At 46.8% G+C, this 27,856-nt stretch overlaps 1 protein-coding gene across 3 annotated transcripts in view; it reads left to right on the top strand.

Moving 5' to 3' along the window:
* The window catches only part of LOC144481732 (RPA-related protein RADX-like), an 89,946-nt gene extending 62,475 nt beyond the window's left edge, over positions 1-27,471 (top strand). The window contains exons 14-16 of one of the 3 annotated variants that reach the window (XR_013495764.1): positions 7,355-7,540; positions 16,825-17,615; positions 17,687-18,152. Coding sequence is in view for 2 of the 3 variants with exons in the window: in XM_078200879.1 (XP_078057005.1) it covers positions 7,355-7,540; positions 16,825-16,955 (317 nt within the window). In the remaining variant the exon portion in view is untranslated. Of the gene's footprint in view, positions 1-7,354; positions 7,541-16,824; positions 18,153-24,069 lie in introns of those variants that run through there. The other 2 variants (XM_078200880.1, XM_078200879.1) reach the window with 2 other exon arrangements.
* The last annotated feature ends 385 nt before the right edge of the window (positions 27,472-27,856 follow it).

Below are 27,856 nucleotides of genomic sequence, written 5' to 3'. Positions count from 1 at the left end.
ATCAGTATTAGATAGCAGTCGATGGGACAGCGCAGGGCAGTGGGATCAGTATTAGATAGCAGTCGATGGGACAGTGGGATCAGTATTAGATAGCAGTCGATGGGACAGTGCAGGGCAGTGGGATTAGTATTAGATAGCAGTCGATGGGACAGTGCAGGGCAGTGGGATCAGTATTAGATAGCAGTCGATGGGACAGTGGGATCAGTATTAGATAGCAGTCGATGGGACAGTGCAGGGCAGTGGGATCAGTATTAGATAGCAGTCGATGAGACAGTGCAGGGCAGTGGGATCAGTATTAGATAGCAGTCGATGGGACAGTGCAGGGCAGTGGGATCAGTATTAGAGAGCAGTCGATGGGACAGTGCAGGGCAGTGGGATCAGTATAAGATAGCAGTCGAGGGGACAGTGGGATCAGTATTAGATAGCAGTCGAGGGCACAGTGGGATCAGTATTAGGTAGCAGTCGATGGGACAGTGGGATCAGTATTCGATAGCAGTCGAGGGGACAGTGGGATCAGTATTAGGTAGCAGTCGATGGGACAGTGGGATCAGTATTAGATAGCAGTCGATGGGACAGTGCGGGACAGTGGGATCAGTATTAGATAGCAGTCGATGGGACAGTGCGGGGCAGTGGGATCAGTATTAGATAGCAGTCGATGGGACAGTGGGATCAGTATTAGATAGCAGTCGATGGGACAGTGCAGGGCATTGGGATCAGTATTAGATAGCAGTCGATGGGACAGTGCGGGCAGTGGGATCAGTATTAGATAGCAGTCGATGGGACAGTGCAGGGCAGTGGGATCAGTATTAGATAGCAGCCGATGGGACAGTGCAGGGCAGTGGGATCAGTATTAGATAGCAGTCGATGGGACAGTGCGGGCAGTGGGATCAGTATTAGATAGCAGTCGATGGGACAGTGCAGGGCAGTGGGATCAGTATTAGATAGCAGTCGATGGGACAGTGCAGGGCAGTGGGATCAGTATTAGATAGCAGTCGATGGGACAGTGCAGGGCAGTGGGATCAGTATTAGATAGCAGTCGATGGGACAGTGCAGGGCAGTGGGATCAGTATTGGATAGCAGTCGATGGGACAGTGCAGGGCAGTGGGATCAGTATTAGATAGCAGTCGATGGGACAGTGCAGGGCAGTGGGATCAGTATTAGATAGCAGTCGATGGGACAGTGCGGGCAGTGGGATCAGTATTAGATAGCAGTCGATGGGACAGTGCAGGGCAGTGGGATCAGTATTAGATAGCAGTCGATGGGACAGTGGGATCAGTATTAGGTAGCAGTCGATGGGACAGTGGGATCAGTATTAGATAGCAGTCGAGGGGACAGTGGGATCAGTATTAGGTAGCAGTCGAGGGGACAGTGGGATCAGTATTAGGTAGCAGTCGATGGGACAGTGGGATCAGTATTAGATAGCAGTCGATGGGACAGTGCGGGACAGTGGGATCAGTATTAGATAGCAGTCGATGGGACAGTGCGGGGCAGTGGGATCAGTATTAGATAGCAGTCGATGGGACAGTGGGATCAGTATTAGATAGCAGTCGAGAGGACAGTGGGATCAGTATTAGGTAGCAGTCGAGGGGACAGTGGGATCAGTATTAGGTAGCAGTCGATGGGACAGTGGGATCAGTATTAGATAGCAGTCGATGGGACAGTGCGGGACAGTGGGATCAGTATTAGATAGCAGTCGATGGGACAGTGCGGGGCAGTGGGATCAGTATTAGATAGTAGTCGATGGGACAGTGCGGGGCAATGGGATCAGTATTAGATAGCAGTCGATGGGACAGTGGGATCAGTATTAGATAGCAGTCGATGGGACAGTGGGATCAGTATTAGATAGCAGTCGATGGGACAGTGGGATCAGTATTAGATAGCAGTCGATGGGACAGTGGGATCAGTATTAGATAGCAGTCGATGGGACAGTGCGGGGCAGTGGGATCAGTATTAGATAGCAGTCGATGGGACAGTGGGATCAGTATTAGATAGCAGTCGATGGGACAGTGCGGGGCAGTGGGATCAGTATTAGATAGCAGTCGATGGGACAGTGGGATCAGTATTAGATAGCAGTCGATGGGACAGTGGGATCAGTATTAGAGAGCAGTCGATGGGACAGTGCGGGGCAGTGGGATCAGTATTAGATAGCAGTCGAGGGGACAGTGGGATCAGTATTAGAGAGCAGTCGATGGGACAGTGCAGGGCAGTGGGATCAGTATTAGATAGCAGTCGATGGGACAGTGGGATCAGTATTAGATAGCAGTCGATGGGACAGTGGGATCAGTATTAGATAGCAGTCGAGGGGACAGTGGGATCAGTATTAGATAGCAGTCGAGGGGACAGTGGGATCAGTATTAGATAGCAGTCGATGGGACAGTGGGATCAGTATTAGATAGCAGTCGATGGGACAGTGCAGGGCAGTGGGATCAGTATTAGAGAGCAGTCGATGGGACAGTGCAGGGCAGTGGGATCAGTATTAGATAGCAGTCGATGGGGCAGTGGGATCAGTATTAGATAGCAGTCGATGGGACAGTGGGATCAGTATTAGATAGCAGTCGATGGGACAGTGGGATCAATATTAGATAGCAGTCAATGGGACAGTGGGATCAGTATTAGATAGCAGTCGATGGGACAGTGGGATCAGTATTAGATAGCAGTCGATGGGACAGTGGGATCAGTATTAGATAGCAGTCGATGGGACAGTGCAGGGCAGTGGGATCAGTATTAGATAGCAGTCGATGGGACAGTGCGGGGCAGTGGGATCAGTATTAGATAGCAGTCGATGGGACAGTGCAGGGCAGTGGGATCAGTATTAGATAGCAGTCGATGGGACAGTGCGGGGCAGTGGGATCAGTATTAGATAGCAGTCGATGGGACAGTGCGGGGCAGTGGGATCAGTATTAGAGAGCAGTCATTGGGACAGTGCGGGCAGTGGGATCAGTATTAGATAGCAGTCGATGGGACAGTGGGATCAGTATTAGAGAGCAGTCGATGGGACAGTGGGATCAGTATTAGAGAGCAGTCGATGGGACAGTGGGATCAGTATTAGATAGCAGTCGATGGGACAGTGGGATCAGTATTAGAGAGCAGTCGATGGGACAGTGGGATCAGTATTAGATAGCAGTCGATGGGACAGTGGGATCAGTATTAGATAGCAGTCGATGGGACAGTGGGATCAGTATTAGATAGCAGTCGATGGGACAGTGCAGGGCAGTGGGATCAGTATTAGAGAGCAGTCGATGGGACAGTGCAAGGCAGTGGGATCAGTATTAGAGAGCAGTCGATGGGACAGTGGGATCAGTATTAGATAGCAGTCGATGGGTCAGTGGGATCAGTATTAGATAGCAGTCGATGGGACAGTGGGATCAGTATTACATAGCAGTCGATGGGTCAGTGGGATCAGTATTAGATAGCAGTCGATGGGTCAGTGGGATCAGTATTAGATAGCAGTCGATGGGACAGTGCGGGACAGTGGGATCAGTATTAGATAGCAGTCGATGGGACAGTGCGGGGCAGTGGGATCAGTATTAGATCGCAGTCGATGGGACAGTGGGATCAGTATTAGATAGCAGTCGAGAGGACAGTGGGATCAGTATTAGGTAGCAGTCGAGGGGACAGTGGGATCAGTATTAGGTAGCAGTCGATGGGACAGTGGGATCAGTATTAGATAGCAGTCGATGGGACAGTGCGGGACAGTGGGATCAGTATTAGATAGCAGTCGATGGGACAGTGCGGGGCAGTGGGATCAGTATTAGATAGCAGTCGATGGGACAGTGGGATCAGTATTAGATAGCAGTCGATGGGACAGTGCGGGGCAGTGGGATCAGTATTAGATAGTAGTCGATGGGACAGTGCGGGGCAATGGGATCAGTATTAGATAGCAGTCGATGGGACAGTGGGATCAGTATTAGATAGCAGTCGATGGGACAGTGGGATCAGTATTAGATAGCAGTCGATGGGACAGTGGGATCAGTATTAGATAGCAGTCGATGGGACAGTGCGGGGCAGTGGGATCAGTATTAGATAGCAGTCGATGGGACAGTGGGATCAGTATTAGATAGCAGTCGATGGGACAGTGCGGGGCAGTGGGATCAGTATTAGATAGCAGTCGATGGGACAGTGGGATCAGTATTAGATAGCAGTCGATGGGACAGTGGGATCAGTATTAGAGAGCAGTCGATGGGACAGTGCGGGGCAGTGGGATCAGTATTAGATAGCAGTCGAGGGGACAGTGGGATCAGTATTAGAGAGCAGTCGATGGGACAGTGCAGGGCAGTGGGATCAGTATTAGATAGCAGTCGATGGGACAGTGGGATCAGTATTAGATAGCAGTCGATGGGACAGTGGGATCAGTATTAGATAGCAGTCGAGGGGACAGTGGGATCAGTATTAGATAGCAGTCGAGGGGACAGTGGGATCAGTATTAGATAGCAGTCGATGGGACAGTGGGATCAGTATTAGATAGCAGTCGATGGGACAGTGCAGGGCAGTGGGATCAGTATTAGAGAGCAGTCGATGGGACAGTGCAGGGCAGTGGGATCAGTATTAGATAGCAGTCGATGGGGCAGTGGGATCAGTATTAGATAGCAGTCGATGGGACAGTGGGATCAGTATTAGATAGCAGTCGATGGGACAGTGGGATCAGTATTAGATAGCAGTCGATGGGACAGTGGGATCAGTATTAGATAGCAGTCGATGGGACAGTGGGATCAGTATTAGATAGCAGTCGATGGGACAGTGGGATCAGTATTAGATAGCAGTCGATGGGACAGTGCAGGGCAGTGGGATCAGTATTAGATAGCAGTCGATGGGACAGTGCGGGGCAGTGGGATCAGTATTAGATAGCAGTCGATGGGACAGTGCAGGGCAGTGGGATCAGTATTAGATAGCAGTCGATGGGACAGTGCGGGGCAGTGGGATCAGTATTAGATAGCAGTCGATGGGACAGTGCGGGGCAGTGGGATCAGTATTAGAGAGCAGTCATTGGGACAGTGCGGGCAGTGGGATCAGTATTAGATAGCAGTCGATGGGACAGTGGGATCAGTATTAGAGAGCAGTCGATGGGACAGTGGGATCAGTATTAGAGATCAGTCGATGGGACAGTGGGATCAGTATTAGATAGCAGTCGATGGGACAGTGGGATCAGTATTAGAGAGCAGTCGATGGGACAGTGGGATCAGTATTAGATAGCAGTCGATGGGACAGTGGGATCAGTATTAGATAGCAGTCGATGGGACAGTGGGATCAGTATTAGATAGCAGTCGATGGGACAGTGCAGGGCAGTGGGATCAGTATTAGAGAGCAGTCGATGGGACAGTGCAAGGCAGTGGGATCAGTATTAGAGAGCAGTCGATGGGACAGTGGGATCAGTATTAGATAGCAGTCGATGGGTCAGTGGGATCAGTATTAGATAGCAGTCGATGGGACAGTGGGATCAGTATTAGATAGCAGTCGATGGGTCAGTGGGATCAGTATTAGATAGCAGTCGATGGGACAGTGGGATCAGTATTAGATAGCAGTCGATGGGACAGTGCGGGGCAGTGGGATCAGCATTAGATCGCAGTCGATGGGACAGTGCGGGGCAGTGGGATCAGTATTAGATAGCAGTCGATGGGACAGTGGGATCAGTGTTAGATAGCAGTCGATGGGACAGTGCAGGGCAGTGGGATCAGTATTAGATAGCAGTCGATGGGACAGTGGGATCAGTATTAGATAGCAGTCGATGGGACAGTGGGATCAGTATTAGATAGCAGTCGATGGGACAGTGGGATCAGTATTAGATAGCAGTCGATGGGACAGTGGGATCAGTATTAGATAGCAGTCGATGGGACAGTGGGATCAGTATTAGATAGCAGTCGTTGGAACAGTGGGATCAGTATTAGATAGCAGTCGATGTGACAGTGCGGGGCAGTGGGATCAGTATTAGATAGCAGTCGATGGGACAGTGGGATCAGTGTTAGATAGCAGTCGATGGGGCAGTGGGATCAGTATTAGATGGCAGTCGATGGGACAGTGCCGGACAGTGGGATCAGTATTAGATAGCAGTCGATGGGACAGTGGGATCAGTATTAGATAGCAGTCGATGGGACAGTGGGATCAGTATTAGATAGCAGTCGATGGGACAGTGGGATCAGTATTAGATAGCAGTCGATGGGACAGTGCGGGGCAGTGGGATCAGTATTAGATAGCAGTCGATGGGACAGTGGGATCAGTGTTAGATAGCAGTCGATGGGGCAGTGGGATCAGTATTAGATGGCAGTCGATGGGACAGTGCCGGACAGTGGGATCAGTATTAGATAGCAGTCGATGGGACAGTGCAGGGCAGTGGAATCAGTATTAGAGAGCAGTCGATGGGACAGTGGGGATTGATACAGGGCTATGCGGAGAGAGTGGGGCAGTGGGATTAGTTTGGGGATTGATACAGGGCGATGGGGAGGGAGCTGGACATTGGGATTAGTTTGGGATTGATACAGGGCTCTGGGGAGAGAGCGGGACAGTCGGATTAGTTTGGGATTGATACAAGGCTCTGGGGAGAGCGCGGGGCAGTGGGATTAGTTTTGAGTTCCTCTTGTAAAGATACGGCAGCTGTGATGGGCTAAACTGTGCTCTTGAGTTCTAATCCCCGGGAGATTTGGTTCCTCAGCTCTCCAGAAGCTGCTGAATGTTGCTGGAGTATAGTTCCGATAGTAACAACCCTCCTGATATCTCCTGCAAGAGATGTTCATATTCTACCTCTGTGCATCAGCTCTTCACACTCATACACACATCTGGACAGCAGGCAGATAGAAGTTACTTTTTCAAATCATTCTCTGAGTGTGGAAGTCTCTGGAAAAGTCCATCCTGAGTGGGCGTTCTGAGCCAGTCTATCTCCGTCCTATCCAAAACCTGCTCCTACAGGGGGATGGTGGGGAGTGGTTTGGACAGTGCTCGGGTGCATGAACCTTGTCTTCCCCAGTGAGTGATCATATCCAACCCATAGCTGAGATTAATGTAACCAAGACTGGGGCGGCACAGTGGCATAGTTGTTAACACTGCTGCCTCACAGCGTCAGGGACCCAGATTCAATTCCTGACTGTCTGCATGTTCTCCCCGTGTCTGCGTGGGTTTCCTCTGGGTGCTCCGGTTTCCTCCCACAGTCCAAAGATATGAAGGTTCGGTGGATTGGCTCTAGTAATGTGTGGGGTTACAGGGAGAGGGCCCTGACAGTTACTCTGTCAGAAAGTCGGTACAAACTCGATGGGCCGAATGGCCTCCCTCTGCACTGTACGGATTCTATGATTCAACCCTCAGGCTCTTGGGGAGACGAGGCAGGTTGAGGCAGAATATTAATTGTTTTATCCTCACTCACTTCCAGGTCTAAATGAAGAACTGTCGTTAGATGCCATCTTTCTCCCGATCGTTCCCAGGTTGGATCACAGAGTCATGTATCCTGCCAAGCACAGCAACACACTCGTCTCCATTCTGGCTCATGGAGGGCCTGCATTCAGACAGCCCTGTCACATTGACACGGAGTGTGCAGAGAGCTCCCCACCTTCTCCTGGTAAATATCCCTTCCAGCTCTCACTCCCCTCTCCCAAAGGCACTGACTCTCACTGGGCACAGAGTCCAACTGTCCACTGACAGTGCATCTCAGCGCCACTCTACATTGTTAGCCTCGAACAGCATACAAGGTACAACAGAAAGACAGGAAATTCAAAACACCGAACCCACACCACTGCACCTCCTCCCCATCTTACTTCATCTCACCCCCCAGCATATACTCCTGTTCCTTTCTCCCTCATGTGTTTATCCAGCTTCCCCCTTAAATATCTCGATACTATTCACCTCGACCACTTCCCGCATGTTCTCCCCACTCCCTGTGGGAGCGAGTCGCACGTCCTCCACACTCCCCGTGGGAGCGAGTCGCACATTCTCCACACTCCCCGTGGGAGCGAGTCGCACATTCTCCCCACTCCCCGTGGGAGCGAGTCGCACGTCCTCCACACTCCCCGTGGGAGCGAGTCGCACATCCTCCACACTCCCCGTGGGAGCGAGTCGCACATTCTCCCACTCCCCGTGGGAGCGAGTCGCACGTCCTCCACACTCCCCGTGGGAGCGAGTCGCACATCCTCCACACTCCCCGTGGGAGCGAGTCGCACGTCCTCCACACTCCCCGTGGGAGCGAGTCGCACATTCTCCCCACTCCCCGTGGGAGCGAGTCGCACGTCCTCCACACTCCCCGTGGGAGCGAGTCGCACATCCTCCACACTCCCCGTGGGAGCGAGTCGCACGTCCTCCACACTCCCCGTGGGAGCGAGTCGCACATTCTCCCCACTCCCCGTGGGAGCGAGTCGCACATCCTCCACACTCCCCGTGGGAGCGAGTCCCACATTCTCCACACTCCCCGTGGGAGCGAGTCGCACATTCTCCCCACTCCCCGTGGGAGCGAGTCGCACATTCTCCCCACTCCCCGTGGGAGCGAGTCCCACGTTCTCTCCGGGTAAAGATGTTTCTCCTTTAATTTATTTGTGACTGTTGCGTATTCCCGGCCTCCTAGTTCTGGTCTTCCCCGCAATTTGAAATGAGTTCGAGAATTTTACTGTAATGATCCCTTTCATTAAAAACTTTTATCAGCTCACCCTTCGGACAGATTCAGCTGTTACTGCGCCCGGGTTGGGATAACCAAACTTCATTTGAACTCAGTGCTGAGTTCACACAGACCCCATTTTGGTTGTTGCGAGGGCTTTAATTCACAGAGTGGGAGTCACAAACTGAAGGAGTAGAAGCAAACTCTCTCTCTCTCTGTCTCTCTCTAGAAGAGGTGGATAAATCTGCATAATTGTCATAATCTGAAGTTTGTTTGGATGCCTCGCTCTTTAAATTTAAAGAAAAAGGCTGCCGCTGTCTGTGACGATTAAAAATTAACCTCTTGCTGCTGTGCTTTGAATGACAGGCGCAGGTTAGGATAAAAATGCATCTGGATATGCAGTTTCAAGCGAGCTCTTTGTTGACATTCACCTAAGGGCTGTCATTATTTCTAACCGCCCAGAATGAGAATTGTACTCCTGACTGTGAGGGGTTCAGCTCGACTTACCCCACCATGGTAGGCACAAGCCAGCCCTCTGAGTAAGAGGATCGGTGAGGAGCAATCTTAGTTGCAGCCAGGAGAGGGCGCTCTTTGCCCATGTCTATTGCAGCATTGAGGGGAATGAATGAAGAGATTGCAGTTAATCTGATCAAACCTTTCCACAATGGCTCAACAAGTTTGCTAAGTTCAGTGAAGTTGTAGGTCTGATTCCTGGTCTGTACAGAGTTAACGGAGTAAGAAGTTTAACAACACCAGGTTAAAGTCCAACAGGTTCATTTGGTAGCAAAAGCCACTAGCTTTCGGAACAGGCTGTTCCTTCATCAGGTGGAGTGGGAGTTAATGGAGGCAGTGAATTGGTTTCATTGAACCCGATCTAATCCAAAATTAGCCCCCGTGTCCTAATTTGCACGATCACCGCGTCCTCCACTGCGTGGTGATTGATTGAATTGATTTATTATTGTCACATGTATTGGGATACAGTGAAAAGTATTGTTTCTTGCGCGCTGTACAGACAAAGCATACCGTTCATAGAGTACATAGGGGAGAAGGATTTATTATTGTCACGTACTGGGATACAGTGAAAAGTATTGTTCCTTGCGCGCTGTACGGACAAAGCATACCGTTCATAGAGTACATAGGGAAGAAGGATTTGATTTATTATTGTCACATGTACTGGGATAGAGTGAAAAATATTGTTTCTTGCGCGCTATACAGACAAAGCATACCATTCATAGAGTACATGGGGAGAAGGATTTGATTTATTATTGTCACGTATTGGGATACAGTGAAAAGTATTGTTCCTTGCGCGCTATACAGACAAAGCATACCGTTCATAGAGTACATAGGGAAGAAGGATTTGATTTATTATTGTCACATGTACTGGGATAGAGTGAAAAATATTGTTTCTTGCGCGCTATACAGACAAAGCATACCATTCATAGAGTACATGGGGAGAAGGATTTGATTTATTATTGTCACGTATTGGGATACAGTGAAAAGTATTGTTTCTTGCGCACTATACAGACAAAGCATACCGTGCACAAGTGGGTACGATCTAGTGGCCATTACAGAAACGTGGCTGAAAGGTGACCAGGACTGGGAGATGAATATCCAGGGGTATCAGGCGTTTCGGAAGAATAGACAGGAAGGAAAAGGTGGTGGGGTCGCGCTATTAATAAGAGATAATATCAGGGTAGTACTGAGGGATGACATAGGCTCTGAGGAACAAAACGTGGAATCATTATGGGTAGAGATGAGGAATAGTAGAGGGAGAAAGACACTAGTAGGTGTGGTATATAGGCCCCCAAATAATAATGTTGAGGTAGGGAGGGCTATAAACAAGCAGATAAGGGATGCGTGTAAAAACGGAACGGCAATAATCATGGGGGACTTCAACATGCACATTGACTGGCAGACTCAAGTCGGTAAGGGTGGAATGGAGGAAGAGTTCTTAGAATGCTGTCGGGATAGTTTCCTTGAACAGCATGTTACGGAACCGACGAGGGAACGAGCTATTTTGGATCTGGTATTGTGTAACGAGGTAGGTAGAATTAAGGATCTTATTGTGAAGGACCCTCTTGGGTCTAGTGACCACAATATGGTCGAATTTCTGATTCAGATGGAAGAGGAGAAAGTTTGGTCCCAAACCAGTGTCCTCTGTTTGAACAGAGGGAAATATGATAGGATGAGGGATGAATTGGCTAAGGTAGACTGGGAGAGCAGGCTGGCAGGTAGGATAGCTGAGGAACAGTGGAGGATTTTTAAGGAGATCCTTTTCAGTTCTCAGCAAAAATATATTCCAGCAAAAAACAAGGATTGTAAGAAAAGAGAGAACCAGCCGTGGATAACGAAGGAAATAAAGGAGAGTATTAAAATAAAAACAGCTGCGTACAGAGTGGCCAAAAATAGTGGAGAAACAAGTGATTGGGAAAAATTTAAGAAACAACAAAGAGAGACTAAGAAAGCGATAAAGAAAGGAAGGATAGACTATGAAGCTAGGCTAGCAATTAATATAAAAAATGATAGTAAAAGTTTTTATAAATATATAAAAAGGAATAGAGTGGCTAGAGTGAATGTTGGACCCTTGGAGGACGAGAGGGGGGAGTTAATAGTGGGGAATGAGGATATGGCTGAGTCTTTAAATAAGTTTTTTGTGTCGGTCTTCACGGTGGAGGACACAAATAGTTTGCCAAATATTAACGATAGAGGGTTGGCAGCAGGAGAAATACTTAATACAATTAGAGAAATACTTAATACAATTAATGTTACCAGAGAGGCAGTGCTGGGTAGACTAATGGGACTGAAGGTGGACAAGTCCCCGGGTCCGGATGGAATGCATCCCAGGGTATTGAAAGAAATGTCAGAGGTAATAGTGGATGCGTTAGTGATTATTTATCAAAACTCGTTGCATTCTGGGGTAGTGCCGGTTGATTGGAAAACGGCTAATGTTACGCCGCTGTTTAAAAAAGGAAGGAGACAAAAGGCGGGTAACTATAGGCCGGTCAGCTTAACGTCTGTAGTAGGGAAAATGCTGGAATCCATTATTAAAGAGGAGATAGCAGGGCATCTGGATAGAAATGGTTCGATCAATCAGACGCAGCATGGATTCATGAGGGGAAAGTCGTGCTTGACAAACATGTTGGATTTTTATGAAGATGTGACTAGGGCGGTTGATGGAGGAGAACCGGTGGATGCGGTGTTTTTGGATTTCCAAAAGGCGTTTGATAAGGTGCCCCATAAAAGGCTGCTGAAGAAGATTAGGGCACACGGAGTTGGGGGTAGTGTGTTAAAGTGGATTGGGGACTGGCTATCCGACAGGAAGCAAAGAGTCGGAATAAATGGGTGTTTTTCCGGTTGGAGGAAGGTAACGAGTGGCGTGCCGCAGGGATCGGTACTCGGGCCGCAACTGTTTACCATTTATATAGATGATCTGGAGGAGGGGACGGAGTGTAGGGTAACGAAGTTTGCAGACGACACAAAGATAAGTGGAAAAGTGAATCGTGTGGAGGACGGAGAAGATCTGCAGAGAGATTTGGACAGGCTGAGTGAGTGGGCGAGGATATGGCAAATGGAGTATAACATTGATAAATGCGAGGTTATACACTTTGGAGGAAATAATAACAAATGGGATTACTATCTCAATGGAAACAAATTAAAACATGCTACCGTGCAAAGGGACCTGGGGGTCCTTGTGCATGAGACGCAAAAGCCCAGTCTGCAGGTACAACAGGTGATCAAGAAGGCAAATGGGATGTTGGCCTATATTGCGAAGGGGATAGAATATAAAAGCAGGGATGTCTTGATGCACCTGTACAGGGCATTGGTGAGGCCGCAGCTGGAATACTGTGTGCAGTATTGGTCCCCTTATATGAGGAAGGATATATTGGCATTGGAGGGAGTGCAGAGAAGGTTCACCAGGTTGATACCTGAGATGACGGGTTTGGATTATGAGGAGAGGCTGAGGAGATTGGGTTTGTACTCGTTGGAGTTTAGAAGGATGAGGGGGGATCTTATGGAGACTTATAAGATAATGCGGGGGCTGGATAGGGTGGAGGCAGAGAGATTCTTTCCACTTAGTAAGGAAGTTAAAACGAGAGGACACAGCCTCAAAATAAAGGGGGGTCGGTTTAAGACAGAGTTGAGGAGGAACTTCTTCTCCCAGAGGGTGGTGAATCTCTGGAATTCTCTGCCCACTGAGGTGGTGGAGGCTACCTCGCTGAATATGTTTAAAGCGCGGATGGATGGATTCCTGATCGGTAAGGGAATTAAGGGTTATGGGGATCAGGCGGGTAAGTGGTACTGATCCACGTCAGATCAGCCATGATCTTATTGAATGGCGGGGCAGGCTCGAGGGGCTAGATGGCCTACTCCTGCTCCTATTTCTTATGTTCTTATGTTCTTATAGAGTACATAGGGAAGAAGGATTTGATTTATTATTGTCACGTATTGGGATAGAGTGAAAAATATTGTTTCTTGCACGCTATACAGACAAAGCATACCATTCATAGAGTACATAGGGGAGAAGGATTTGATTTATTATTGTCACGTATTGGGATACAGTGAAAAGTATTGTTTCTTGCGCGCTATACAGACAAAGCATACCGTTTATAGAGTACATAGGGAAGAAGGATTTGATTTATTGTCACGTATTGGGATACAGTGAAAAGTATTGTTCCTTGCGCGCTATACAGACAAAGCATACCGTTCATAGAGTACATAGGGGAGAAGGATTTGATTTATTGTCACATGTACTGGGATAGAGTGAAAAATATTGTTTCTTGCGCGCTATACAGACAAAGCATACCGTTCATAGAGTACATAGGGGAGAAGGATTTGATTTATTGTCACATGTACTGGGATACAGTGAAAAGTATTGTTCCTTGCGCGCTATACAGACAAAGCATACCGTTCATAGAGTACATAGGGGAGAAGGATTTATTATTGTCACGTACTGGGATACAGTGAAAAGTATTGTTCCTTGCGCGCTATACAGACAAAGCATACCATTCATAGAGTACATAGGGGAGAAGGATTTGATTTATTATTGTCACGTATTGGGATAGAGTGAAAAATATTGTTTCTTGCACGCTATACAGACAAAGCATACCGTTCATAGAGTACATAGGGAAGAAGGATTTGATTTGATTTATTATTGTCACATGTATCGGGATACAGTGAAAAGTATTGTTTCTTGCGCGCTGTACAGACAAAGCATACCGTTCATAGAGTACATAGGGGAGAAGGAGTTGGGGCAGAATGTAGTCATAGCTCGGGTTTAGAGAAAAATCAACTTAATATTTGATTTAATTTATTATTGGGATACAGTGAAAAGTATTGTTTGTTGCGCGCTGTTACAGACAAAACATACCATTTATAGGGTAGTTAAGAAGGCATAAGACATGCTTGCCTTCATCTGCCGGACATTGAGTACAAGAGTTGCAGCTATACAAAACCTTGGTTAGGCTGCATTTGGAGTATTGTGTGCAGTTCTGGTCACCACACTACCAGAAGGACGTGGATGCTTTGGAGAAGGTTCACCAGGGTGTTGCCTGTGGTCTCGAGAGTGTTGACTGAGGAGAGGTTGAATAAACTAGGATTGTTTTCACTGGAAAGATGGAGGCTGAGGGGAGACCTGATAGAGGTCTACAAAATGATGAGAGGCAGAGACAGGGTAGATAGTCAAAGGTATTTTCCCCAGGGTGGAAGTGTCAGTTACAAGGGGGCCACAGGTTCAAGGTGAGTGGGGGGGGGTAAGTTTAAGGGAGATGTGGAGGGAGGTTTTTCATACAGAGGGTGATGGGTGCCTGGAACACGCTGCCAGAGGAGGTGGTGGAAGCAGGCGCATTAGCGATCTGGATAGGTACATGAACAAGGATGGAGTAAGGGCAGAAGGTTTTATTTTTAGTTTAGTTAGGACATCATGATCAGCATGGGCTTGAAGGGCCTGTTCCTGTGCTGTACTTTCCTTTGTTCTTTGTTCTAGTATATGGAGAGAAGGAAATGAGAGAGTGCAGAATATAGTGTTGCAGTTACTGATGGGATGTAGAGTTAGGTCAGCTTAATGTATGGTAGGACCATTCAAAAGTCTGACAGCAGCAGGGAAGAAGCTGTTCTTGAGTCGGTTTGTACGTGACCTCAGACTTTTGTATCTTTTTCCCAACGGAAGAAGGTGGAAGAGAGAATGTCCGAGGTGCGTGGGGTCCTTGATTATGCTGGCTGCTTTTCCCCGAGGCAGCGGGAAGTGTAGACAGAGTCAATGGATGGGAGGCTGGTTTGCGTGATGGATTGGGCTACATTCACAACCCTTTGTAGTTTCTTGCGGTCTTGGGCAGAGCAGGAGCCCAGACCAAGCTGTGATACAACCAGAAAGAATGCTTTCTATGGCGTAAAGATTGGCGAGAGTCGTAGCGGACGTGCCAAATTTCCTTAGCCTCCTGAGAAAGTAGAGGTGTAGGTGGACTTTCTTAACTATAGTGTTGGCGTGTACATTGGATCCTGACCCCAACAACCCTAAAAACGTTAAGCTGTCCCCCTTGTGTTCAAATCCACCCCGCCCCCCGCACTCCATCTCTGTAATCCTATCCAGTTCTGCCACTCTTCAAGATCTCTGTGCTCTCTTGAACATCCCCGATTTCCATCGCTCCACCCCTGGTGGCCGTGCAGGTCTGAACCATGAGCTCTGAAATTCCCCCCCTGAAAACCCCTCTGCCTCTCTCTCCTCCAGGAAACCTACCTCAGAACAAGCTTTCAATCCCCTGTCCTAATATCTCCCCTCCGCAGCTGGGAGCCCACTTGATGAGCAGTTCTCTGAACTTCCTTGGTATGTTTCACTATGTTAAAGGTGCTATATAAATGTAAGTTGCTGTTGCCAGCCAGTATGGAGATCCAGAGCATGGACATCAACTAGCTAGGCCCAGCATTTATTGCCCATCCCTAATGGCTCCTTGAGCAGCTGGTGGGTGAGTCGCCTTCTTGAACCCGCTGCAGTCCACGTGGTGTAGGTACACCCAGTGTTGTTGGGCAGGGAACTCCAAGATTTTGACCCAGCGACAGTGAAGGAACAGGCAATATATTTCCAAGTCAGGATGGTGAGCGACTCGGTGGGGAACCTGCAGGTGGTGGTGTTCCCATGTCTCTGCTGCCCTTGTCCCTTTAGGTGGGTGAGGTGGTAGTTTAGAAGGTGCTGCCTTGGTGAATGAATGCAGTGCATCTTGTAGACGGTACACACGGCTGCCACCGTGCCTCAGTGGTGGAGGGAGTGAGTGTTTACGTTGGTGGATGGGATGCCAATCGAGTGGGGCTGCTTTGTCCTGGATGGCATTGAGCTTCTTTCTGATCATCAACAAATAGCCCCTATTGGTGGATCGACCCAACGGTCTAATAGCGCGCTGCTACTCGCTGCCTCGGTTCACTTGTGGCCACATAGGGAGTAACCAGGCCTCTACCAAGTGAGAGAAGTGAGGATAGAACTCGGAGCAAAGGAGGAACTGGTGATTCTGCAGTGCTTATCACAATCCCAGGACACCCTGAAGCTCCAGAGATAATCAGTGTGGTGATTGTTGTCATTTGCACACAGCAAGATCCCACAAACGACAGTGTGCTGACGCCCATGTTATGCGCTTGGATTATGAACTCAAATCTCTAGAATGGAGCTTAGATCCCTGACTCTCAGGATGTAGAAGTAGGCCATTCGGCCCATCGAGTCTGCTCCACCATTCAGTCAGATCATATCTGATAATCCTCAAATCCACTCTCCCGTCTTATCCCCATAACCCTGGATTCCCTTACTGATTAACAATCTATCTCCACCTTGAACATACTTAAGGTGAGAGAGAGAGATACCCACAGAGAGAGAGAGAGAGAGGTACCCACAGAGGGAGAGAGATACCCACAGAGAGAGATAGATACCCACAGAGGGGGAGAGAGAGAGAGGTACCCACAGAGGGGGAGAGAGAGATGTACCCACAGAGAGAGAGATGTACCCACAGAGAGAGAGCGCGAGATCTACTCAGAGGGGTGGGGAGGGGGAAGAGAGAGAGATACCCACACAGAGAGAGAGAGATAGATATCGAAAGAGAGAGAGAGAGAGATACCCCAGAGAAAGAGATATCCACAGTGAGAGATAGAGATGCCCACGAAGATAGAGAGCTACCCACTGAGCCATAGCTGACTTAGTGTTGAAAAGCAAACAAACAGAAGGGAAAATAGACTTGGGAATGTGGATTTAAAATACAAATGATTGTTTTGCTTGCTGCCAGGTGACATTCTCCGATCAGCAGCTGACCTCGAGGAAATGCTGTTCATCTTTGTCCTTGACATCTGCAACCAAGGAGGAGCCAGTGTTGAAGTTCTCCTGAACCGTGCCTATGTACAGCACAGAGCTCTGTGAACCATTCTGCCTGTATCCTGCCTTCCCACCTTGCCTCCAGCAATATTTGCCGGATTGGATCGCTTGCAGATCTGGATCGCAGTGGAATTTTATGTTTACGCTGTTTTATTTTCTGCATTTCTAAAAAGAAAAATTATGTTTCTGTTCCTATGGAACTGTATCAATCTCTGCGATTGCTTCCAAGTAGAGATAGTATCTCCCTAAACTGTGAATGTAGATCCTTATTCTTTGAACCACCCCCCACACCTATTCCGTGAAAGCTGGGATATAGGAATTTGATAGGACAACTGTCCCCATCAAACACTCAGGGCTATGTAGAGGGCGCTTTACTCTGTATCCAACCCGGTGCTGTACCTGTCCTGGGAGTGTTTGATGGGGACAGTAAAGAGGGAGCTTTACTCTGTATCTAACCCCGTGCTGTACCTGTCCTGGGAGTGTTTGATGGGGGACAGTGTAGAGGGCGCTTTACTCTGTATCCAACCCGGTGCTGTACCTGTCCTGGGAGTGTTTGATGGGGACAGTAAAGAGGGAGCTTTACTCTGTATCTAACCCCGTGCTGTACCTGTCCTGGGAGTGTTTGATGGGGGACAGTGTAGAGGGCGCTTTACTCTGTATCTAACCCCGTGCTGTACCTGTCCTGGGAGTGTTTGATGGGGGACAGTGTAGAGGGAGCTTTACTCTGTATCTAACCCCGTGCTGTACCTGTCCTGGGAGTGTTTGATGGGGGACAGTGTAGAGGGAGCTTTACTCTGTATCTAACCCCGTGCTGTACCTGTCCTGGGAGTGTTTGATGGGGGACAGTGTAGAGGGCGCTTTACTTTGTATCTAACCCCGTGCTGTACCTGTCCTGGGAGTGTTTGATGGGGGACAGTGTAGAGGGAGCTTTACTCTGTATCTAACCCCGTGCTGTACCTGTCCTGGGAGTGTTTGATGGGGACAGTGTAGAGGGAGCTTTACTCTGTATCTAACTTGGAGAAGTTGTGGATCCTTGTAGCAAATAAATGTGGTTTACATGGAGTCACAGCTGGCTAAAACAACTTGAGAAAAAAAAGATTATGTTGAAAGAAAGAAGTTAAATCTAATTTCCTTTTAACGGGGGAGGGAGCAGATGTTTGTTTTTGAAATGTGTATCTGGATTTACCCAAGTATTTGAGCCACTTGCTTTTTCTGTACGCTGGACGTTACTTTAGCTACAACTTTATTGGGATGGCACAGTGGTTAGCACTGCTGCTTCACAGCACCAGGGACCCTGGTTCGATTCCCGGCTTGGGTCACTGTCTGTGTGGAGTTTGCACGTTCTCCCAGTGCCTGCGTGGGTTTCCTCCGGGTGCTCCGGTTTCCTCCCACATTTTGAAAGATGCGCCGGTTAGGAGCATTGGCCCGAACAGGCGCCGGACTGTGGCAACTAGGGAAATTTCACGGGCGGCACGGTAGCACAGTGGTTAGCACTGCTGCTTCACAGCTCCAGGGTCCTGGGTTCGATTCCCGGCTCGGGTCACTGTCTGTGTGGAGTTTACACATTCTCCTCGTGTCTGCGTGGGTTTCCTCCGGGTGCTCCGGTTTCCTCCCACAGTCCAAAGATGTGCGGGTTAGGTTGATTAGCCAGGTTAAAAAAAAATTGCCCCTTAGAATCTTGAGATGCGTAGGTTAGAGGGATTAGCGGGTAAAATATGTGGGGGTAGGGCCTGGGTGGGATTGTGGTCGGTGCAGACTCGATGGGCCGAATGGCCTCCTTCTGCACTGTAGGGTTTCTATGATCTATGAACTTTTATTTCATGTTGACTGTTTAGATTTTTAAATGATAGGTAGAGATCAGGTGGTCAGATTGGTGTCAGAGAAGAAGAGGAGGTTGGAGGGCAGATGGATTATTCGGGTGAACAGTCGGATGATATCAGGCAGGAAGTTCACCAGTTGGTATCTATCAGTGCACAGCAAGACTTCACAATCTGAGTTTATACTGGGTGTGGGGAAACATTGAAGCTAGAAGCAGGACGTGGCCCTTCAAGCCTGCTCCGCCATTCATTTTGATCATTAAATTCAATATCCTGATTCACTCGATCCCTTTAGCCCCAAGAACGATATCTAATTCCTTCTTGAAATCACACATTTTGGCCTCAACTACTTTCTGTGGGAGTGAATTCCACATTCACCACCCTCTGGGTGAAGAAATTTCTCCTCACCTCAGTTCTAAAAGGTTTACCCCTTATCCTCAAACTATGACCCTCTAGTTCTGGACTCCCCCATCATCAGGAACATTCTTTCTGAATCTACCCTGTCTAACCCTGTGAGAACTGTATCACTCTTCTAAACTCGAATGAATATAATCCTAACTAACTTAGTCGCTCATCAGATGACCGACCTGCCACCCCAGGAATCAGCCTGATAAACCTTTGCGGCACTCCCTTCGCTGCAAGGACCTCCTTCCTCATAAGGACCCCAAAACTGCACACAATACTCCAGGTGTGGTCTCACCAATGCCCTGTAGAATTGCAGCAAAATATCCCTATACTCAAATCCTCTTGCTATGAAGGCCAACATACCATTTGCCGCCTTTACTGCCTGCTGTACTTACTTTGTGATTGATGCACGAGGACTCCAATATCTGGCTGAGTATCCACCTCCCTCTGTTTACACCCATTGCTAGATGTTGCTAGTGGAGGTGCCGGGGGACTGTGTTTGCTGCTCCGATATTGTTTTCCTGATTCTTCTGTGTTTCTCAAACCCACTGATTATTATTCAAAAGTACATTTTGTGATGGCCTGAGGTCTTGTCCCCTATCTGCTGAATGAGCCTGAGGTCCATCCTGATGGTTTACTTGACTGAAGGAGGTGAATTTGCTGCTTTCTGGCATAATATTCAGTAATCTCACTTTATCAACTGGAAACCTTTGCCAGTGGCTGGAGACTGCTGGCTGGCTGGGCGAGCGGGGGGGTGGGGGGTTAACGAATTGGTGCAGACTTGTTCTGTGATTAGTTTTTTTATTGTACATTGTGAAAGGTTATTTAAACAAGAAACGATTTTGATAAAGGTTTGCTCCCGCAATCTTCACTTAATCCTTCCTGTTTCGCAGATTCAAGTGAAACAGCTAAAAAATAGGCTGGAATTGATGTGCAGAAAGTGGGGAGAAAATGGCCCAAATCAGTGAGGAAAGGGGGAACTCCGGCACACTTCCTGGTCCAGTGATTTGTGTTGGAAAAGCTGTCAGGGCAGGTTACCTGGCAACACCTTGTCACTGAGAAGGATGGTAACGGTTAGCAATAGTCAGCGGGGACTCAATCGGACGTTGTGGGGTCGAGTCCCACACCAGAGACTGAGGCTGACACTCCAGTCAATCCCCAGGGAGCGCTGCAGTCTGAGGCGCACACAGAAGACCGCAGTGTTCTCCTACTGGCTGCGATTTAAGGTAACTTCTGTGCTAATCCATGGGTTTTGAGGGAGAAGGAAAATGTGGGGTGGGTGGGAAAGGGAGTAGAGTTAGATGGAAGAGCGAGTGGGAAGGCTGGGGGGTGATAAAACATTTGGGGGTGGACTTTATATTTACACAACTTTCCCTTCAATGCAAGTTTCACACTCGCCACTGAGTAAAGTTGTTGCTGAATTCCCTACTCGATTTATCAATGACTCGTATTTCCTCACAAGCAGAAACGTCTATCCTATTTTTAAAAAACTCTCCTCAAGGTTTATTTTCTCCAGCGTGTTCAGACTTTCCTGGTGGTTAGACCCTTTCGGTTGTGTGTGTACTCGTACCCCGCCCGTGGACAAATTTTGGGCTGAAGTCAATTTGTACTGACTACCTCTCTCCTCAGCGGTGCACAGCAGGAAAGCGTAGGTGCTGTGGGTTTTAAATGGACATAAACTCCTTCCAAACTAGGGACAGCAGGCAGTGGCGACTGAGAAATTCCCTGATGCTCTTCCACTGTCATCAGTGAAGGAAACTCCCTCCCCCCAGAAGCACTGCACAGCTGGGTGAGCGAGAGATCCTCTCAAGTGGTTTTGACTCACCCCTTACCACGGAGTGTATTTTTCCACCCTGTCATCAAACATCAGAGTACTACTGCTGCTAAGAATTGTGCACACTTACAGACCATTGCAGAGACCGCGTTGCGGAGATACTTGTCCTGGAATGATTGCCAGCAGAAGACACCGTGAGACTGAAGATGAACTGTGCTCCCCCCCCTAAACACATGGCCCAATGAAGATCAGGAAGCAGCAACCCGGGATGCAATCGCTCCACTCTGCTGAGCACAACTGCAATAGCAAACAGAACGCTGCTAGAGAAACGTATTTGTAAGTCGAGTTCCGGCCAAAGCTCAACTTAATTCTCAACTTAATTCTCCCCCTCCTCCCCAAAAAAAAACTTACTAAAATTTGCCCTCATCTCCAAAGAACGATTTAGCAAAAGTATCCTAACTCTGGAACTGATCCTGCTTTAGCTTAAGTTTATTTCGTTAGAGTCACAAATAGGCTTACATTAATACTGCAATGAAGTTACTGTGAAAATCCTTTCGGTGCACTTCAATGTGGAGAATCAGTGTTATCTGGAGTCTGCTTCCAGCACTGGGTGATGGCAGCGGACGCAGTAGTAACTTTCTATCAGGAGCTGGATAAACATTTGAACAGGAAAGATTTGCGGTGTTATAGGGAAAGAGCAAGAAGCATGTGGTTTACTGGATGGCTCTGTTAAAAAGCCAGCACAGACAGGATAACCTCCTTTTCCTTCTCGAACAAGCGGCATCATAATTCTGGGTGCCACCGTCTAACACACAGCAGAGTTAAAATGATAAATTATGCAGACAGCTGTATTTATTCCTGGGATGTGAACGTTATTAATGTGCAGAGTGACAGGCTTGCGAAAATTACAAAACACCCTAGAAGTTGGCCACGGGCCAGAAAGGAGACAATGTTGGTGAACATTTGTTTTTGTCTGGGTGGGTGGGTACACAATGCTGTCACCCAGTGGTCAGCATTAGGACCACAGCTTTTCGATATATACAATTAACAGCCTGGATTTGCGTTTAAGGGAGACAATTTCAAAGTTTGGAAATGACTCTAAAATCTAGAGTTCAGGAGGATATAGAATAGTGAAACAACAGACACATGGCAGATGGAATTTAATAGCGATTTGTGGTGATTAAGAGAGAATACAAGTTAACCGGTATAACTTTAAAGATGATGCAGGGACAGAGGCATCCCAGGGTGTAAACTGAGGGGAAAATACAGAAAGTGTGTTCTGACAAAAGCAAGGAAGTTATGCCAAACCTTCATAAATCTCTGGTTAGAGTCTAACTGGATGATTAAGGCTAATTCTGGGCACAACACTTTAGGAAGGATGTCAAAGGTAGACCAGTAAGAAGTCTCACAACACCAGGTTAAAGTCCGACAGGTTTATTTGGAATCACCAGCTTTCAGAGCACTGCTCCTTTATTAGGTTTCACAAAAACACGTCATATATAGACAGACACAATTGCAAGATAATGGTTGGAATGAAAGTCTTCCAACCTTAAAAGGAATCTTAAAAGACTCTCATTCCAACCATTATCTTGCAGTTGTGTCTTTGCCTATATATGGTGTGTCTGTGAAACCTACTTCTCCACTCACCTGAAGGAGCAGCGCTCCGAAAGCTTGTGATTCCAAATAAACCTGTTGGACTTTAACCTGATATTGAGAGACTTCTTACTGTGCCCACCCCAGTCCAATGCTGGTATCTCCACATCAAGGGTACCATAGATCTGAAACCTTCAGTTATGTAGAGAGATTAAAGAAACTGTTAATGTTCAGAGAGGAGAGAAATAAGTAAAATGGTGTTAAAGTCATGAATGGTTTTTTTAGGGTAAATAAGGAGAAACTGTTGCATGATAGAAAGGTTGCAAATCAATGGACACATTCAAAGTAATTGGCAAAAGAACCAGAGACAACATGACAGCAAAATAATTATCCAGCAAATAGTCAGAAAGGGCTTTTGGAAGCAGAATCAATAATGTTCAAAACAATGTTGGCTAAATGAGGAAAAATTTACACAGTGGTAAAATAGCAGAGGAATGTGACTAGAATCATAGAATAGTTACAGCACAGAACAGGCTGTGCTAGCTTTCTGAAGCAGCAATTCACCTATTGCCACAATCCACATTCTCCCCATAGCCTTGCACTTCCTTTTAAGATAATTCAGTTCTCTCTTGAATACCTCAATTGAATGTGCCTCCACCACACTTCCAATTACCTCTTTTTCTCAATCCTTCCACCAATGGAAGTTTTTCCCCATGAATTTGGTTGAGACCCCTCATGAATACCTCTATCAAATCTCAAAACTTCTTCAAAGAAAAGTCCCAACTACCCCAATCGATCTACATAACCCAGGTTCCTTAGCCCTGGAGCCACTGCATTTTTCTGCACCTTCCCTAATGCCTTCACATCCTTCCTGAAGTTCCGGACACAATACTCCAACTGAAGCCAAACCAGAGTTGTGTACAACTTTAACATAATTTCCTTACTTTTGTACTCTATGGCACTACTGGTAAATCCCAAGATGCTGTATATGCTTTATTAATCACTACGTTTCCAACAAGCATCAATGATTTATGCACATATACAGCCAGGTTCCTCTGCCCCTAAACCCTTCTCTAGAATTGTACTCTTCATTATATATTGTCACTCTGCACAATCACTTCAACTTCTCTACCCATTCCACCAGCCTATGTCCTTCGAAGTTCTACACCATCCTCCTCACAGGCCCTGTAACCAAGGTCTAGATCATTAATACAATCAGGATAAGCAGGGGCCCTAACATATTTCTCTGGTGTCAGCCTAGAATTATCTGAGATTTAAACTCAACCTTTGGATTAAAAGTATAATACAGTAACGGGGAGACTGCCACATCATTCACACCAAGTTGCAAAATCTGAATTGAATTTTGACACTGCATTAGATTACAGACCACAAAGGTCACTGCACCGAGAATATAGTCAGCTATGCTCAAAATGAATGGCGGGGCAGGCTCGAAAGACCAAATGGCCGCCTCCTGCTTCTAGTTTCTATATTAATTCAAAAGGACAGGAGACAAAACCAGAAAGTAGTCTGAACTGTTAAGCAGATTTTTTTTTGCTTTTATTTTTCACAGGAGATTCTTACACAGCATCATTGAGGATGAAATAAGCGGCCTCTGCGTATTAACCACGAGCTCCTTCTGCGATTTGCTGTAAGCGTCGAGCCATATTGGAGCAGCACACGCAATATTGGCAAGACAGGACTGGAACCTGCCAATATTTATGTGCTGCTAAAGCAGAGTCGACAGTGTGCTCCATTCTCTCACCCCGACACCTGGGCTTCTCAAAACCCCACATCCACCCATCTGATTAAACACACAACGGCACAATCCAATATCTTTAAAACATGTATTTTAAGCATTTTACATGTACATAAATGTCAACGGGTTAAACTCGAGTCACTGGATAAGGAAAGCTATAAACAATCTGTTCCTCACGGCTCAATCTCTGACCAGGTCGTGCTTTATTAAAGTTCACAAGTTCGTTTGGGGAAGAGGGGCAATTCAATCCACAACATTCCAAATCTGATTTCTCTGCAAACTTTTCAGACATAAAAGAATCTGGCTCGAATCTTAAAGACCGCAGTCAACATGGAGTGGTGGATTCGTCAGGTGTAGCACAGAGTGCTGAGGGGTCTCAACAGAATTCACGGGGAGAAACTTCCATTGGTGGAAGGATTGAGAAAAAGAGATGGGGTGCAGTAGCTAGAAACCATTCAGAGGGTTAAATGGTTTGTGTGTATCCATCAGCAAACTATATATTTCACTTGTCTGTATAAATATTATAGAAGCAATATAGACATTTAATGTTCTTAAACTGCAAAGCTACACTCAAGTAGGCCAGCAGCAAAAATGACTGACTGAACACTGCAAACTTGCCATACAATTGGCTGTACCTTACATCACAAGAGTTTCCCAATTTAATACACAAGAGTTTGGTTCACTACACCATAAAAAACTGGCCTTCAATTTTAACATACAATCACCCAAATTCAAGTTTGGTGCCTATCTTGGTTTCCGAATCCCCTCTCCCCTTTGGTCCACGGTGAATCTGACTGCATTGTAGACTTTAGTCCTTCATCTCAACTAAAGAAACATCTCAAAGCAGGTTCACTAAATGTAGTAAAACTCTGCTGGAATTGATAAGGCTCCAGTTTCCATGGTCGGAGCACGAAGATTATCTGACTTTAGCAAAAACGACGTGTACACAAACATAAACCTCTACAGACACGAGATGCAAATTCAAACAAATAGCTCCAGGCACTGGGAAAAGCTAACATAATTGGGCACTGTATGGATTTACGTTTCCAACTTGGCATCAGCTTGTGACTATAATGCAGTTTAGTTCTGGATGTTCTCCACACTAGCTCAAATGAGCACAGTGTGCTATACAGCTAATGGAGGTGTTTATATATAGCACTGCAGATAGCACAAACCTCTTGTATCAATTGAAGTGCAACTCCACACAGAAGCTTATCTTATAAAGTTATACCCAAATCAGCCTCCACGTACAGCTTGTAAACTCTTTTGTTGACTAATTAGACTAATCTGTTTACAACTGAGAAGATATAATCAATTACTTTCGCCTCTTCGAGAGGCTGGCCCTTCTCAGTCGAAAGAAAATCATTTTTCATCTCCTTAATCAAGCTTCAGGTCACCCATCCTAATCTCTCCTCCTCGGGATCAGAGATTTCTTACACTTACTAAATAGAGGCGATTAACACACCGAGTAAGCAAGCTCAAAGATAGCAACTAGTTACTAAGCGCAACTCGAGATGGAAAGTAAGCTTTGGAATTTGGTAAGTGAGGGGAATTTGAACGGTTATTTTTGTTGTAAAATCCAGTCATGTTTGCATTTAACGACAATCTACAGTTATGTTTCTTAGCCTTGCTCAGAGATAAACAAGTTCCCTGCTGGAGAGGCAGCTGCAGTTAGTTAACACGGTCGCTAGTTCAAACGGATTTCTGTAGCCAGCAAAGCCCGACTCAGCTTTGTAGAATTTCAGCTAGTATAAATAGAGATGGTCTTGCTAAGCATACAAAGTAAGCAAACACGGAGATAGCAACTCAGAGCTGAGTCCAGCCCGAGACACAGGGTAAACTTGGGAATTAGGTTAAGGAGGGAATGTTTTCTGGCCCAAAGCTTCCCAAGCTGACACTTCCTCTGGGGTGGGACGGTGGCACAGTGGTTAGCACTGCTGCCTCACAGCGCCTGGAACCTGTAGTGGGTCACTGTCTATGCTGAGTCTGCACATTCTCCCTGTGTCTGCATGGGTTTCCTCCCACAGTCCAAAGATGAGCAGGTTAGGTGGACTAGTTATGCTAAATTGCCCCTTAGTGTCAGGGGAACTAGCTAGGGTAAATGCATGGGGTTATGGGGATAGGATCTGGGTGGTATTGTCGTCGGTGCAGGCTCGCTGGGCCAAATGGCCTCCTTCTGCACTGTAGGATTCTATGATTCTTTTACAAAAAAGTAGTCTGAGAAATGGAGCCAGAAACCAGCAGTGGGACAGGAGAACTGAAGGCAGAGAGTATTAATTAGTTGAGCAAATGAGTGTGTTTTCTCTCTATAAACGGGTCAGTAGATAGAACTGGTACAATGGCGATAAGTTTTGTATTACATTTATATAATGAGTGATATTTCTAAACTTAACTCGTTAACATGGCAAGAGATGTGTAGCAGCTGTGGTATGGAGCTGGTGAACTCGATGACCCACAGCAACTGTATCATCAGCTGGAGGAACCTTGGCTCAGAGTTGATGCACTGGAGTTTGAGCTTCGAACACTGATGCATCAGGAAGGGGGAAAGTTACCTGGACACATGTTACCCCTTAGGCTAGAAACTCTGAATTTGGTCCATGGTGAGGGACAGGAGACGGTCCCAAAAGGATGCACCATCCGTGGCCCACGGATGAAAGTATAGTATTCAATTAGAAAGTGTAAAATACTGCCAAGATTAGTGGTACGCCAGAAGACTGGGGAAGTTTTAGAAATGAGCAAGGGATTATTTTTAAAGAGAGAGATTGGGAGTACAGGAGAAAAATGGCAAGAATATAAAAACAGAGAGCAAAAGCTGCTACAAGTAAATAAAAAGGAAATGGGTACTTGAGTATTAGACCCTTAGAAAGAGAGACTGGGGAATTAATAATAGGAAACAGCAAAGGCCAGGTATTTTGAATCCATCTTCACAGCAGAAGGAATAAGCATCCCAGAATAGCAGAAAATCAAGAGACAAAATGGAGGGAGGAGTTTGAAACGATCATTATTACTAGAAGAAAAATAGGAACTTAAGGCTGACAAAGGCTTGGGACCTGACAACCTCAACTCCACTTTCCGGTCTGTCCCCACAACCCTCAAATCCTTGCCTATCAAAAATTTAACTCAGAATAAATTCAGAGTGGTTCTGAAATGGAGTAGCCCCTCAACAGAGTGGCTTAACTGGGAATTTGAAGATAAGGGGGCATGATCTAGTATAGAGAATTAAGTTACAGCTACAGGAGAGCAGAACACTCCCTACACACACTCAGCAGGTAGTGGGTAAGTTGTTTTTTCCACTTTAAAGCTACATTAAGGTCAGAGTTCCAGATTTTTTTTTAAAAAGAACCTTAATTAAATTTCTATTGGGCATAAATTTAACACAAGAGTCTTTAAAGTTATGACAGCGGAACTCAGTCCTGCATGTTGTATTGGCTGCAGCTTATGGGAATTAGTAGACGCTCCTTACAGTCTGGAGAACCACATAGGCGGGAAGTGCCACAGGTTTGACCAACGTGAGCTCCGGGTTTTGGGGGTTAAGTATCGGCTCGAGGCACTGAGATGCATCCGCGAGGCCGAGAGGTATATGAATAGCACGTGGTCACCC

The sequence above is a fragment of the Mustelus asterias genome, chromosome 31 (assembly GCF_964213995.1).
Source record: "Mustelus asterias chromosome 31, sMusAst1.hap1.1, whole genome shotgun sequence".
Classification (NCBI taxonomy): Eukaryota; Metazoa; Chordata; class Chondrichthyes; order Carcharhiniformes; family Triakidae; genus Mustelus; species Mustelus asterias.
The sequence above is the reverse complement of the archived record's forward strand: the minus strand, read 5'-3'. Positions and strand labels throughout refer to the sequence as shown.